The following is a 13,927-nucleotide window of genomic DNA, read 5'->3' as shown; positions in this document are numbered from 1 at the left end:
AGGTAGCCCAGAATGTAAGTGGTCTGCAGAGACCTAAGTATCTGCTGGCTCCAAAGAAGGAGATGGCGGGCGAGCTGTGGATGCAATGGGAGCGAACACCGACCTGGTGGTTGATATAAGCTACTGTCGCTGTGCTGTCCATCTGGACTAACACATGCTTGCCTTAAATCAACAGTCAAAACCTCATGACTGTTCCGGCTTCCTCAAGGCCGGAAGCACAGCCAACAACCCCAGGCAATTGATAGGCCAGTGCAGACGAGGACCTGTTCAGGTACCCAAAGCTGTATACCCGTTGCACACAGCACAACAGTATGAGTTGGAAGCAACGATCTGGACACTTGTTGTAAGGGCACTACTGCCGGTAGCAATGCAAGGTCCCTCCAAGGACTGAATGCATGGCGACAATCTGATGTGATGACCACACGTGCCACACGTACCACAGCGTCATGCCCATCTCGGGACTCATGAAGCCACTGCTGAAGCAGTCTCATATGCATCAACCCCAGTGGTGTGACAGTGGCTGAGGATGCCATATGCCCTAGGCACCTATGAAAGTATTTGAGAGGGACCGTTGTTTTGTACTTGAACATCTTCAAGCAATTCAGCACTGAACAAGCACAACCCTACGAGAGGTGTTCTGTCATGACAACCGAGTCCAGTTCTACACCAAGAAAAAAGATGCTCTGCACAGGGGAGAGCTTGTTCTTTTCCCAGTTGAACCAGAGTCCCAGTCGGGCTAGGTGCTCGAGCACCAGGTCCCTGTGTGCGCACACCAACTCTCGAGGGTGAGCTAGAATTAGCTAGTCATCGAGGTAGTTGAGAATGCGGATGCTCACTTCCCTCAAGGGGCAAGGGCAGCCTGGGCAACTTTGGTGACGCGAGTAGACAAGGACAGGCAAAAGGGGAGGACATTGTACTGATAAGCCTGCCCTTTGAAGGCAAACTGAAGGGCTGCAAAACCCTTTCTTCATCTCAGCTGGGGGAACAGACTCTATAGCGTTCTTTGCTAGAAGGACAGCAATCTACTCTCAAAGGACAGCAGCATTCTCTCCTCATACAGAGGTGAAATAACGCCACTGAACTTTGGTAGGCGCCTGGCGAACTGAATTGAGAGTCAAATGGGTCTGAGCAACCAGCGGGACAGGATAGGTAGAGCAATCCAAGTGTCCAGACACCACGCCAATGGCCTCAGTGGAATTACATTGCCTGTGGAACTAGAATGGAAAGACTTTGTGTCCATCATGACGCATAGTGATGGGTGAACAACATTGACCTTGCTCCTCAGGTCTGTTGATGAAGCCACCTTCTGAGGGGCCGGTGCAGGGCCGGGGGGTTGTCCCCCATGACGAGCAGATGGAGGTTGCTGTTTCGGGTGTCCAAGGATAAAACCTGGCCTGTGTCGAGGCAGTGAGCATCTGCTTCTTAACTGTCGAGAATTTGTGTATGAGCAAGGGAGAGACCGCTGCCTGTGCTATAGATCCAATGCAGAGGTTTTGGAGAGGTGAATGAAGTACTGTTTCTCAGTAAGATATGCTGCATCAGCTCGTAAAAACATTTTTATGCCAGGATATCTGGGCCAACTGCTCTTTCAGAGGAATTTTTCTCTCAAAGATCGCCGTCGAAGCACCCAGGCGCACACTCACCACACTTATCTGTGTATGACCAAGAGAGAGACCACTGCCTGTGCTACTACCACTGCTCGCCAATTTCCTTGACCTTTTCTCAGTAATGTCAGAGATGTCTGGGCTCTCAAGTGCAACCCCTATTGTCAGAACTTAGACACAATGTTGAAGTGACCAAATGAAAGGCAATGTTTTTCTTGCCAAAAAATTTTGAAAATGAGACAAAAAATGCAAGCAGCAAGTGGGAAAAAACGTAATTTGCTTAATTTAGCATTACATTTTGCAATCGCAAAATCCTAGAGAGACTGCTTTACGTTGAAAAAGAAATCTTGCTTAGTATTTTAAAAAGGAACATGTATGTCTCTGCACAGTTTTATGCATATGTCTATGTGCATGTGCTTTATACCTTGCAAGCCACTCTATGTGGACACAGCTTGCCAAAGCCCAGCGGCGGTTGAATCCTGCGCAGTAATGTCACCACATCTAAGTGTTTTATACGGCCCCTGATACACACACAATATTCATTGTCAAACAAAACACACACAGAGTGATCTAGAAGTACAACATCTTTTGGATATATACTTGGCCTCAGGATCATATTCCGACCAGATCCTCTTAAATTCATCTAAATGATGTGGTCCAAGAATTGACCAATCACGCGTCAGGTAGTCAAAGTTGTCCATGATGACAGCGACAAACAGATTAATGATCTGGAGAAAAGGAACAATAATAAAACTGAGCAATATAATTTATGTCAGATAACAAAACAAAAACAATTATTACCGAGTTGGAAAACAGAGCAATGTTGAAGAGAAAAAGAACAAGAAGTAGTAGGAGTAGATGCATGATTATTAGAGACTGAATATGCTTAGAACTACTAAACACACAAATGCAACACTTCGTAAAAGCTGAAATGTTTTGAGGTACCAGAAAAGCACAGAGCATGTAGAAGCTGATGAAGTAGAGGATAGCGAAGTTGCTGCCACAGCTTTTCTCCTCTCCAGGGTTATAGTCGGACTCAGAGTCACACTGTTTGCCAGGCAAACACGCCAACATGATCTGCTGCCATGCCTCACCCGTCGCACATCTGACATACAGTAAGAGAAAAACCAATGAAAGACTGTCCTGTATTTTTGTGTATTATTATAATTATTGGCAAATTCATTTTGATTTTAACTTTTATTATGAATTTGCCCTATATGGTACGGTTCATCACAAACAGACATGTAAAAATTTTACATTTTGTTTATTTGGTATTCAAAAGGAGGAGATGCACAGCCTGAAAAAACTTAGTAATTGAGCAAAGAATGTACTACTTGGTTTCTGATTAAATGTTATATTTTTAATGCATAAATGTGTTGCTAGCTCTGCTTACTGAAAACATTGATTCACCTTCATGTTTTTTTACTAATTAATACTAATTCACTCTATTTACACTAGTATTATTGGATGTTATTTCACTTAATTTACACTGCTTTGATAAAATGAATGTACAGCTTTTGCCATTCCAGTAAGACTCACTTCACTAAACTGAAGTGAAACATCAATGCTCACAAACACAATATTCTCATGAACACACCTGAACAACAGGAGCACAGCTTGTGGAAAGGTCTGGAAATTATTGTTACGATTAATACTGGTTCCATCCACCATGGCGATCTTCCCAAACACCTAAAATAATAAAACCATCACATTAGCATAATAATTCACAACAGGTTTACTACATTACACTAGCAGATGATTTACCTGCATTCCAATGACAGCATAGATGAAGAACAACATGGCAATAAGCAGAGCCACATACGGAAGAGCCTGAGAGACACAGAGGAGGAAATTACAGTTCATTATTCAAGGCAGGGTAGGTGATTTGGTTCAAAAATATTTTTTGTTATGCTGGTTGAAAACCTCTTCACATCCCGATAGCAATCACTAAGTTAAGTGGTCTACATTTATTTATATGTATTTATATAATCTGTGGAAGGCATAGGACCATAAAATGTTCGTCCAATCAAAATGATAGGCTGTCATGCCTGCCTGTCAAAATATGTATTTGCTTACCTCTGCGCACTGTTTGTGCAGACATCGTACGTCATCAGCGCATTCCAGCGAGAATGAAAGGCGCTATTACTGTAATATTATGCGCGCTGTACTGTAATGTTTTCTCAGCGGTGAATGAGACATGAGGTAATCTGACAGCGCTGCATTCAATCCTCCACCAACGGCGTCTCTCATCGTGCCGCAGGTTAGTCTCTGCTCTGACGGAGTGTGTTCATGTGTTTTGGATGAGGCATGGCTTTGCAAAGTGATTATTCAGGGAGGGTGGGATCTTGCTTTCAAAGCTAGCTTGCTATCGCTTGCCTTTCCGAAATCGCCTGCCCTACCTTTAAATATCGATAAATAAACCCTAACATGAAGTCAAACATTACATTTACTAAGCTACTAATTGCAATATTAAAATATTTGAATGTATTTTATTAATCTGCATTCCAAGTTACTTTATATGTACTAGTTAACTAGTGCTAATTTCGTTGTGTTGCGGCTTGTTTCCGTTTTGTTGTGGAGGTCAAGGCTGTAGCTAAAACACAAAATGTTTAATTAATTAATTAATTAAACTGAAAAGTGAACAGACTATGCGCTGAATTAGAGACAGTAAATGTGAGTGAGTCCAATATCATTGGTCTTAAAAAAATAAGTAAAATGTAAAAGGTAAAATGTTTCAGACGCCCGTGCTGAACAAACTAAACTGTGGTTGGTTGCTTTGTTTGCCAGTGACACAGCCTCTGCCGGTCTAAATGGGTGGTTATTTACCAGTGAAAGCTGCTATAGTGCCCAGACCTTTAGCTGTCAGTCAAAACTCTACACAATGTGGCTACACAATATCTACAGTAGCTGCAATTTAACATGTACTTCCATTATATTCATATTTGTCCTACCAGTTTTTGGTTCTTTTAAAGATTTTTCCAACTTCTTGCTTTAAATGACGACACCTAAGCTTCGGGTTTTGTGCTCAGCATTTTAACCACAGTCAAAAGTTAATGATTTTGAGACATAAGATGGCACAAATGAACTTGAGTGTTGAGTGATGGGAGATGTAAAAGTGTCACTGCTTTGTTGGTTAATTTGTCAGTTGTGTCACATTATTTGTGCACTTAATGCCCAAACTTACCAATCGCAATAAAGGATTCCAGACAGTCATGTATTAAGTTGCTTTATGAAATGAGCGTACCTGAAATGATTTGATGAAGGTCCACAGGAGCGTGCGAATGCCCTCTCCTCTGCTCAATAACTTCACTAAGCGCATGACACGAAACAGACGAAAGAATGTGATGGAAATTCTTGCACTGCCTTCAGTGTTCTGAGAAAAACACCAGCCAGCATTCAAGACACAGTTCATGTTAATGAGGTACAATGTGTTTCCACTCTCTACTTCAGTGTGTCTCTGTCACACATCGCACAGTGTGTGTGGATTGTGTGTGATGAGTGTGTGAACAGACCGTGCTTTTGAGTGTTTTAATGCTCGGCATCATTCACTGGTCATTTTCATGCAGAGTTTGTGCATGCACTGCAGGCTTCACATTCCCAACAACAAATGCTTAATGGTCCCATATTCATAACAAAGACCTTCTTTTCAAGACAACACACCAGGCATCTTATCCGTCTATACTGCAAATACAGCAGCTTCTGTTTGCGTCAACAAATCAAAGGGCTCGTATTAAAACTCACAATCAACCTATAGTCTTTATAGCAATATATACTAAAGTCAATATATATACACACACTTTAGTATATATACTTGATTATATATTAAAAATTCTAATTATTGAGCTTTCTCATGATGAATTACATGAAATACAGTTGTGCTTCCTTTTGAACTAATCATGCCTAGACACTTGCCCTCAATACTGCGTTTTACATATTAAACACATAAAAGAAAAAATCAGTAATTCATTTCAGCTGTATACGATCACTTTAAACAGTAAAAATGTGTTTATGGCATACTTCTAACATTACAGTGATACAGGTAATTCTCAGAAAACAGTACCATATGTGCCTGAAGTCTTCATGCCTTCATTCTTTTGAAAAGTATTTCAAGTAATTATATTTCCAAACCTTAGGCCAAAAGGACTATGGTTGTCACTGCCATAAACACTGTGACTTTAAATGCAGACCTTGAGCCAAAAACACCAAACACCAATGACTTGCACATATGGGTACAGTCATTTTAGACACTTCCAAAACTGTTGCAACAGAGATGGAAATACAGTTTTTAATTACATGCATTATGATTCCATCTTTGTTGCCACAGTTTTGGAAGTGCCTTTTTCCGTTTTAAAGAAGGGGGTGTCCCAATAAATTTGCCCGTATAGTGTATGTACAAGTCATTGGTGTTTGGCGATGAGTTTTTGGCTCTGGTCTGCATTTAAAGTCACATCAGAGGTTTCTGCAGACCAGTCAAGTTCTTCCACACCGACTCAATCAATCATTTCTTTTTGAACCTTGTCTTATACACAGAGGCATTGTGTTAGAATAGAAAAGACTCCTGTCCAAGCTGTTGCTATAAAATTAGAAGCACACAATTCCCTAGAATATCATTATCTGCTTAAACATTAAGATTTGTACTCATGGAAATGACTAAAGTAGTCAAACCTGTTCATTAGAAGGGGTGTCCCTATACTTTTGTCTATGTAGTGTATCTGCACTGATCAGTTGTTCAAAATTATCGAATTTCAATCCTCAAGTGACAGATGGATGAACAAAAATCACAGAGACAGTCTGTCACAGCCTTGTGGGAAAGCGCTCCAACATACAGCGCAGTAGCGCTTTAGCAGACCCGAGTGCTCCTCATGCTCCTCCTCTAATGCTCCCTGTCTACCCTTGCACTGTCCTACCGAAATAATGGGGAAAAGGCCAAAAAAATGGGCCGAAATTTTTTTTTATTTAACCTATTAAAACTGGAAGCTGGCTGATATTTAGCTGAAGAACAAACATTGTATTTAAAAAGATCGCTCACTAAACAGAGTTCATTGAGTCAAGTTTGTATCAGCAGTAAGATGTGGAAACAAATGGCACCTTTCCTGAAAATGACCCACATAAGCTTCACCTTTAATATTTGAACAAAAACAGACAGAGATGCTGGGCTTGGATCACGCTTTTACTTACATTGATCTCCGTGATCGCAATGTCAACGATGCTACCAACAACAATTAAGGCATCAAACGTGTTCCATGCATCGGCAAAATAGTGCTGCGGACACCCAGCGAAACAGAGAGATGAGAGAGGAAAGGAGGATTGGAAGAAAGAGATGAATTGACAAAGAAACAGAAAGTGGGAAGAAAAAGACAGAAGAAAGTCACAGTTATGATGCGGCAGTCATACACAGAAAGAGCGACACACTGTTGCTGTGTCTCTTTCCACTCCCTATTTCCCCGTTACGTTACTATGCATATCGTGAACATTCACGAATTCTGACACTACAAAGGGTCTTAAACCACTAAACATTTGGACTTGTTTTGTTTATCGTGCATCTTTGTTGTACCGCAGCTGTTATAAAAGTCATGAAAGGTCATCATGTGCTGATCCTCCATTTCTATCAAGCTGAGTTGAGTTTTTTTGTGGGGCATTGTGTTATTTTTGACAATGGGACATTCCTGATGGCCTACTACCTAACCAGTGCACTGTAACTAGGGAGCAGATTGAGACACATCCTACAATAACAACAGCTAGGCAGTCTGGGGTATTTATTTATAACAGGCAAGTTTTTATATGTTGAATCTCATAATAACATGTCCATGTCAAATTTCATTTTATTCCACATAACTTAATTTCTGAACTTGTTTGTATTGTTTTCTTTGTATGTATGGATTACTTGGGCTGTTACCAACATCTGGTGAACATTTCATGTCAAAAGCATCTTTAGAAATATATTTACTGAGAAAAATGGTGACGTGTTCAATACTTATTTTACCCGCAGTATCTATATAATCACATATGATATCTTCTGAAATGTTTTAGCATTTTGCTGTCGCTTAAATTCTGCAACCACGGTTTTCTCTGGGTATAAACATTAACACAGTATAGACTTCCTGAAAGCATATTTCCCCTGAAGTAAGAGTGTCAGATACATCCATAAACACAGCATGCTAAAGGACGAGAAACACAAAATCAGACAGCGCCAACTAGCAGAGGTGAGAAAAAGATGAAGAGTGAGGGTCAGACAGACGAGAGGAAAGTCGGGGGTCTACCTGACTCAGAATGATGTCTACTACGCTGCCAATCACCACCAGAGCATCAAACCCATTCCAGGGGTCCACACAATAACCCTAATCAGACAGACAGTGGCGGGGAGGACAGGAGAGCAGAAGGGTTAAACATCACGGGACGGGGCACAAGCGCTCTGACATCACTGCATCATAGCCAGACAAAAGAAAGACTTACTAAATAATGTTAACTTAACTGACTGCTTCACTTCCACTTTAAGGGTAACAGTACCGATTAAGGGGGGCATCTATAAAAATTATGTTTTTCTTTAATGTAGTTTCTACTGAGCTCACAGTAGGTCTGCCGTGAAAGGTTTTTACGTCCTGTACTTGATTATTGTACTCATATTTATGAATTCTCATATTCAAGTGGATAATAGTGTCTGCAAAATAGTAAATAGTTGGACTATCAAACCAGGAGTGATGTGTCTTCATTGTTTGAATTGAGTTTTTTTCAAAAGGGTCTTGCAACACGGGGTTAGTTGTAACACATGGTTTAAATATTTGCACACATGCTAGCATAACAAAATTTACAGAATTTACTGGTTGCCATATCAACACTATATAGAGAAAAAAGTTTGCCAAAATGAAAAAATCTTTTGAAGATATCGCTGAACATTTATTTTACCATAGAAAAAGTTCATTTCTGGCTGAAGTAAATTTTCATCTCAGTTTTTAGTATTCATTTAAAATGAGACAAATGTTGTAACGCTGCGCTAAAATGTGCCCCGCTATTATTAAACTATGCTATTCTATGACATTATCAATGTAATTTACACTATGATTTTTAATGAGAAACTAATGGGTGAATAAAGACTGACAGTCAATGTTTAATTTTCAGAAATGATTATTTCAAGAAATGTAAAGCATTTTGGCTGGTCTAGTTTTCTCCTGTTGTGTGTGGAGGGAGGGGAGTGTATCTCTGTGTTTTTCTTAATGTGTTTCTTCATCTATTTCTCCCTGTTGTTTTTAACTATTCTGTATAGCTATGTGTTGTGATCAGGCTGCTGCCCCAAGCATGGTTGCAATGTGTTCATTGACAAACTCCAGATTAGATTTAGATTAAATTAGATTATTTTTAATTCTTAAAAAAATGCAATTTTTTTATTTGAAAAAGTCCATAACTTTATTTTATTGACCAACCGTTTTAGTTTGTCTTGTATATTTTTCTCATTAGATCAGATAACATTTTAAGCTGTCATATGGTCATGTTACAATGTACCCCACTTACGGGGCATGTTGTCACATTTCACTTCCATTCTTTTGGGGTAAATAAAGAAACATGTATACAATGTATTTATGAAACAAAGTGACATATTTGTACTAGACAAGTGGATAAAAAATTATACTCTGAACTAGGGCTGCATGATTAATCGAATGTGATTGTCATGCGCATCTCGTCAGTAAAGCCGGTTCTGTGATTAGTAGTAAATCTCCATCACGTGCTTTCAGATGGAGCAGTATTTACTACACAGAGCTGTAGTTCTCGAAATCGAAGAAATCGTTCTGCAATTATGAAAGCTGTTTGCGTAGCTTGTCAGTGAACTACAGCTCTGTGTAGTAAATACTGCTCCATTAACCGTGCTTCACTGACAAGATGCGCATGACAATCACAGCTTCTGCCTAATCGCGATTTATCGCCTTTTGCGATTTCATTTCAATTAATCGTGCAGCCCTACTCTGAACTGCATGTGGATTTTCGCAAACTGAGAAAGTCAAAAAAGCGTTAGGTTGTGCCCATCTGTTTCCTATTCTCTGAAGATGCTGTTGTGTTTGTGTAACAGTGCTGATGTTTAGATCTGTCTCCTCACCTGAACGGCCAGACACAGTGTGTTGAGGACGATGAGCACAAACATGACATACTCAAAGCCCGTGGAGTTCACCACATACCAGAACTTATACTGGTACGGGTTTTTAGGGATGTATCTCCTCAGCGGACGGGCTTTCAGAGCATACTCCACACACTGGCGCTGTCAAAACACACAAGAAAACTCACACCCTCGTCTTTCATTCATTTCCTAGCTGGATCACAATAATATCTGTATGAACTTACAGACCTGGTTCTTGTCCAGCTCACAGTTCTTGTACTCTTTCTCGCCCTGCTCCTGAAACGTGACAATGACAAAACCCACAAAAATGTTCATCATGAAGAAGGCGATGATGATGATGTAGATGATGAAGAAGATGGAGATCTCCACGCGGTAGTTGTAGATGGGACCCATGTTTTCCTTGTTTGAGTCGATGGCCTTGTACAGCAGGCTGCAGGAGACAAAACACACTCAATGGACCAATGCATTTCAGCAGAAGATGTGGGAAGTAGTTCAGTCTATTTATTTTTAACTATACACAATTAATTACATACTTGCATTTTAATATTTGAATTTACCCACCAGTTGAGAACCACTGATTCATGGTGTGATATTAAAATAATTACAGTACAGTTCTTGCAACCATTTACCATCACATATACATCAGTCAAATGCAGACGTGTACTGTATTTAAAAAATGCTATAATCATACTGTACTGTTTTATGGTCACATCCTTGCAGACCCTTGTGAAAAAGTACACTTAAGCATTCTTTTAAAAAAAAGAGTACTTATTATGAAAATACAGTATTTTACTTTAAGATATCTGCTTAAGGGTTAACTGAATGTAATGCTTTGGATGCTTAATTGAATGTTAACTGCAATTAAATGGAAATGTATTATACTTTAACTGTATATTAAATGCAGTTAGCTGAACTAGTAGGAATGAGTAGGATTTAAGTATATCTTTATACACTGCAAAAACATTTTTTTTATTATTATGTTTTCTAGTATAAATATCTAAACATTCTTGAATCAAGATGCATTTACTTGAGAAGCAAAATGACTTGAAGAAAATGTACCAATATTTTGTTATTTTTTTGCCTAAAACAAGTAAAAATATCTGCCAATTGGAAAAAAAAAAAAAATCTTGTTTTGCCTTTGAATTGTCACGGCTTGCTACTGTGAGGAGTGAGGAATGAGGAGACGCAGAGTCAAATTCAAACTTATAGACTTAATATCCAGGGAAACGGGAAAACACACGTAGCAAGGGTAGACATCAACAATTCCAGACAAGGGAGAACAGAACGGGTTAGAACTCAAATAGGGCAGATCTGGAGGAGCGGGCATTGGAGGGCGCTCTGGAGGAGCTGACTCTGGAGGGCGCTCTGGAGGAGTGGGGCTGGCTAACTCGGGGGAATCAGGAGACATCAGAGGATCCCTTCCCTCCAGCTTAGTCCCTTGGTGTCTGGGAGGTCCACGGGGCGATGGTAATTAGCCCCGATTTAGAACAGCGAGTTGAGCGTGGCGTCGTCCAAAGCCGTCACCGTGGCGAGCCCGCAGAATTTCCAAGCATACTCCAAGAAGGGGAGATCTCTGCGGGCTAAGGCGGCGAAACAAGCGGCGATTTCCATGATCGCGGGGGAAAAACAGGGAAAACAAAAAAACTTTCAAAAAACCGAAAACAAAAACGGGGAGAAGGAGCGCCATTTACTTTTTTGTTGGGTCTAGAATTCTGTCACGGCTCGCTACTGTGAGGAGCACGGAGCCAGGAATGAGGAGACGCAGAGTCGAATTCAAACGTATAGACTTTTAATAGTATCCAGGGAAACATGAAAACACACGTAGCAAGGGTAGACATCAACAATTCCAGACAAGAGAGAACAGAACGGGCTATAACTCAAATAGGGCAGATAACGAGGGGTAGACAGGTGTGGAGGATAACTAATAACTAGGAACACCTGGAACAAATGGAACTAAATGGGGACAGGAACCGGAAGGACCAAATACGGGCATAAAGAAACAGGAGGCAGGAACACAGGGAAAACAAAACAAAAACCGACCATAAACGTGACATGAATTAAGATTATATTTCTTACCCCATCGTGGATATTTTTCTTGTTTCAAGCAAAACTAACAAAATATTGACACATTTTTCAGAAAACAAGACTTAATACCTTAAGTCATTTTGCTTTTCAAGTAACTGCATCTTAATTCAAGAATGTTTAGATATTTTTACTAGAAAACAAGACAAAAATACCCAGTAAGAAAATAATTTTTTGCAGTGTAATTTCAATATTACATCTATTGTCTACATATATAGTATGTTAAGTGTACTGTACTGACAAGCATTTACGGTAAACTGATATATACTTTAATGTCAAAAAGTGTACTTAAGTATGTTAAGAAATAGCATATTTCTTAGAATCCTGGCTTCTAATGTTTGTGTTTAACAAATAACAATTTAACAAGAACAATTAGGCATAAAAGCTGTCAATCTGTTGTACTTAGGATTTATCTTAGTTTCATATTTTTAGCTTTTGTAGGTTTATTGTCTTATTTGTGAACAATTTGTATTTGTGTGAGTGTATATCTGTTTGTTTAGCTTTAGTTTGGGGACAAAACTGTCACCAGAAGCGAATTAAATCTAACAAAACATCCATTAGAGGCAATCATTGGTGAACGATGTAAAAATGTGTGCGTGGCGGGGGGTATTTGGGGGGTAAGGTACATAACCCTGTGTGAATGTGTGTGTGTGCGCTATGGTCTTACGCCGGCCAGCCCTCAAACGTTGAGACGGTGAAGAGGGCCATCATAGCCATCAGCACATTATCAAAGTTAAAGTCACTGTTGTACCAGATCCTCTCACGCATTTGTGGCAGTGCCGTTTCACCAATACTGTACACGATATACGTCCCTCTAGAAATACAAAAAGATGGTAGGACACACACGCAGACACTGTGTATTCACTGTGAAACACTTCATTCGCTCACCTGCAGTCCTCTGGACTTGTCTTTGCATCATCAGAACAGCAGTAGAACTTCCCCTGAGGACAACACATTTTCATCATGTAACAATGAAAACTGTTTGTTAATGGAGTTGGTTAAATGTGAAATCCTGCTTTGCTGGGGCACCTTAAACAGCTGCACACCGATACAGGCAAACATGAACTGAAGAAGTGTGGTGACAATCATGATGTTCCCAATCGTCCTGATGGCCACAAACACACACTGAACCACATGCTGCATTGGCAGAGAGAGAAAGCAAAGAAAACAGTTTTGTTCATGTGTGCATTTTACAATTAAAACGGTAACAGATTATGAGTTTTAATCTTATTCTAAAGGAGTCGTGACATGAGACATGCAATTTTGCTTGATATTTTACTTTTACAAGAGTTCATTGCATGAAAACATACAGGAATTGTCCAAACTCAAAAAGTAGCGAGATTGTTTTGAAAATATTTCACACTGCAGTTGTTCAGTTATCAGAGCATAAAACATGTATGACATGACCCCTACTCTCAGTCAAGAATGTCAAGGCAAGACTAATGTTTGCATCCAAACAAAATTTGATTGAATGGGCCCCAATGAGTAGATTAATCATCAAAACAAAGAGTTAGCAGATATTAAGCAGACAGACTACTAATATTCTGATGACTTGTAGTTGCAAATTTACTTTTAGTTAGTAGAATGTCGAAAATAAGTGTTACCCTTTTTTCAGTCAACGTCAAATTGTCTTTGCCATCTGCTACATTATATCACCTTCAACCTTCTATAATGTCCAAATAAACTCTCACAGCTGCCACTTTTGTGACTTCTCTGCACCTTGTTTATGAATCTAACCAATACTGTGGCACCTTTACTCAGATCTTCACAATCTTTTGTATCTGGTGAGCTTCACATTATACTTGTGTCAAACAAATATAGCAGTGCCTGACTTTGAGTCCCTTGGCTCTGTTGATGGCTCTCAGAGGTCGAAGCACACGCAGAATCCTTAAGATCTTCACCACTGAAATGGCCGACGATCTGCCGAACACGAGCACAGTGACTGTCTTCAAATGCACAGAATGAAATAATCCAGTAATGCGTGTCGTGATATTTACGTACTGTATGCCGAAGGAAACGAGGGAGACTCCAACCACCAGCAGATCCAGCAAATTAAAGTAATTTCTGCAGAAAGCTCCTTTGTGAAGGAAAGCACCAAACGCAGTCATCTGATGAACACAACAAAGACGGGTGAACT

The 13,927-nt window shown here is 39.9% G+C and overlaps 1 protein-coding gene across 1 annotated transcript in view; it reads right to left on the bottom strand.

Annotated features, from left to right (window-relative positions):
- LOC107711792 (voltage-dependent L-type calcium channel subunit alpha-1D-like) overlaps window positions 1–13,927 on the bottom strand; it is a 112,774-nt gene that overhangs the window by 35,344 nt on the left and 63,503 nt on the right. Inside the window, exons 23-36 of the mRNA XM_016516842.1 lie at window positions 13,792–13,898; window positions 13,623–13,710; window positions 12,820–12,927; window positions 12,679–12,731; window positions 12,458–12,604; window positions 9,937–10,138; window positions 9,692–9,849; window positions 6,783–6,987; window positions 4,849–4,977; window positions 3,369–3,434; window positions 3,202–3,293; window positions 2,550–2,709; window positions 2,205–2,332; window positions 2,029–2,125 (exon numbers count right to left, since the gene is read on the bottom strand). Coding sequence (XP_016372328.1) covers window positions 2,029–2,125; window positions 2,205–2,332; window positions 2,550–2,709; window positions 3,202–3,293; window positions 3,369–3,434; window positions 4,849–4,977; window positions 6,783–6,987; window positions 9,692–9,849; window positions 9,937–10,138; window positions 12,458–12,604; window positions 12,679–12,731; window positions 12,820–12,927; window positions 13,623–13,710; window positions 13,792–13,898 — 1,740 coding nt within the window. The remainder of the gene's footprint in view (window positions 1–2,028; window positions 2,126–2,204; window positions 2,333–2,549; window positions 2,710–3,201; window positions 3,294–3,368; window positions 3,435–4,848; window positions 4,978–6,782; window positions 6,988–9,691; window positions 9,850–9,936; window positions 10,139–12,457; window positions 12,605–12,678; window positions 12,732–12,819; window positions 12,928–13,622; window positions 13,711–13,791; window positions 13,899–13,927) is intronic.

The sequence above is a fragment of the Sinocyclocheilus rhinocerous genome, unplaced genomic scaffold, assembly GCF_001515625.1.
Source record: "Sinocyclocheilus rhinocerous isolate Xijiao unplaced genomic scaffold, SAMN03320098_v1.1 scaffold958, whole genome shotgun sequence".
Lineage (NCBI taxonomy): Eukaryota > Metazoa > Chordata > Actinopteri > Cypriniformes > Cyprinidae > Sinocyclocheilus > Sinocyclocheilus rhinocerous.
The sequence above is the reverse complement of the archived record's forward strand: the minus strand, read 5'-3'. Positions and strand labels throughout refer to the sequence as shown.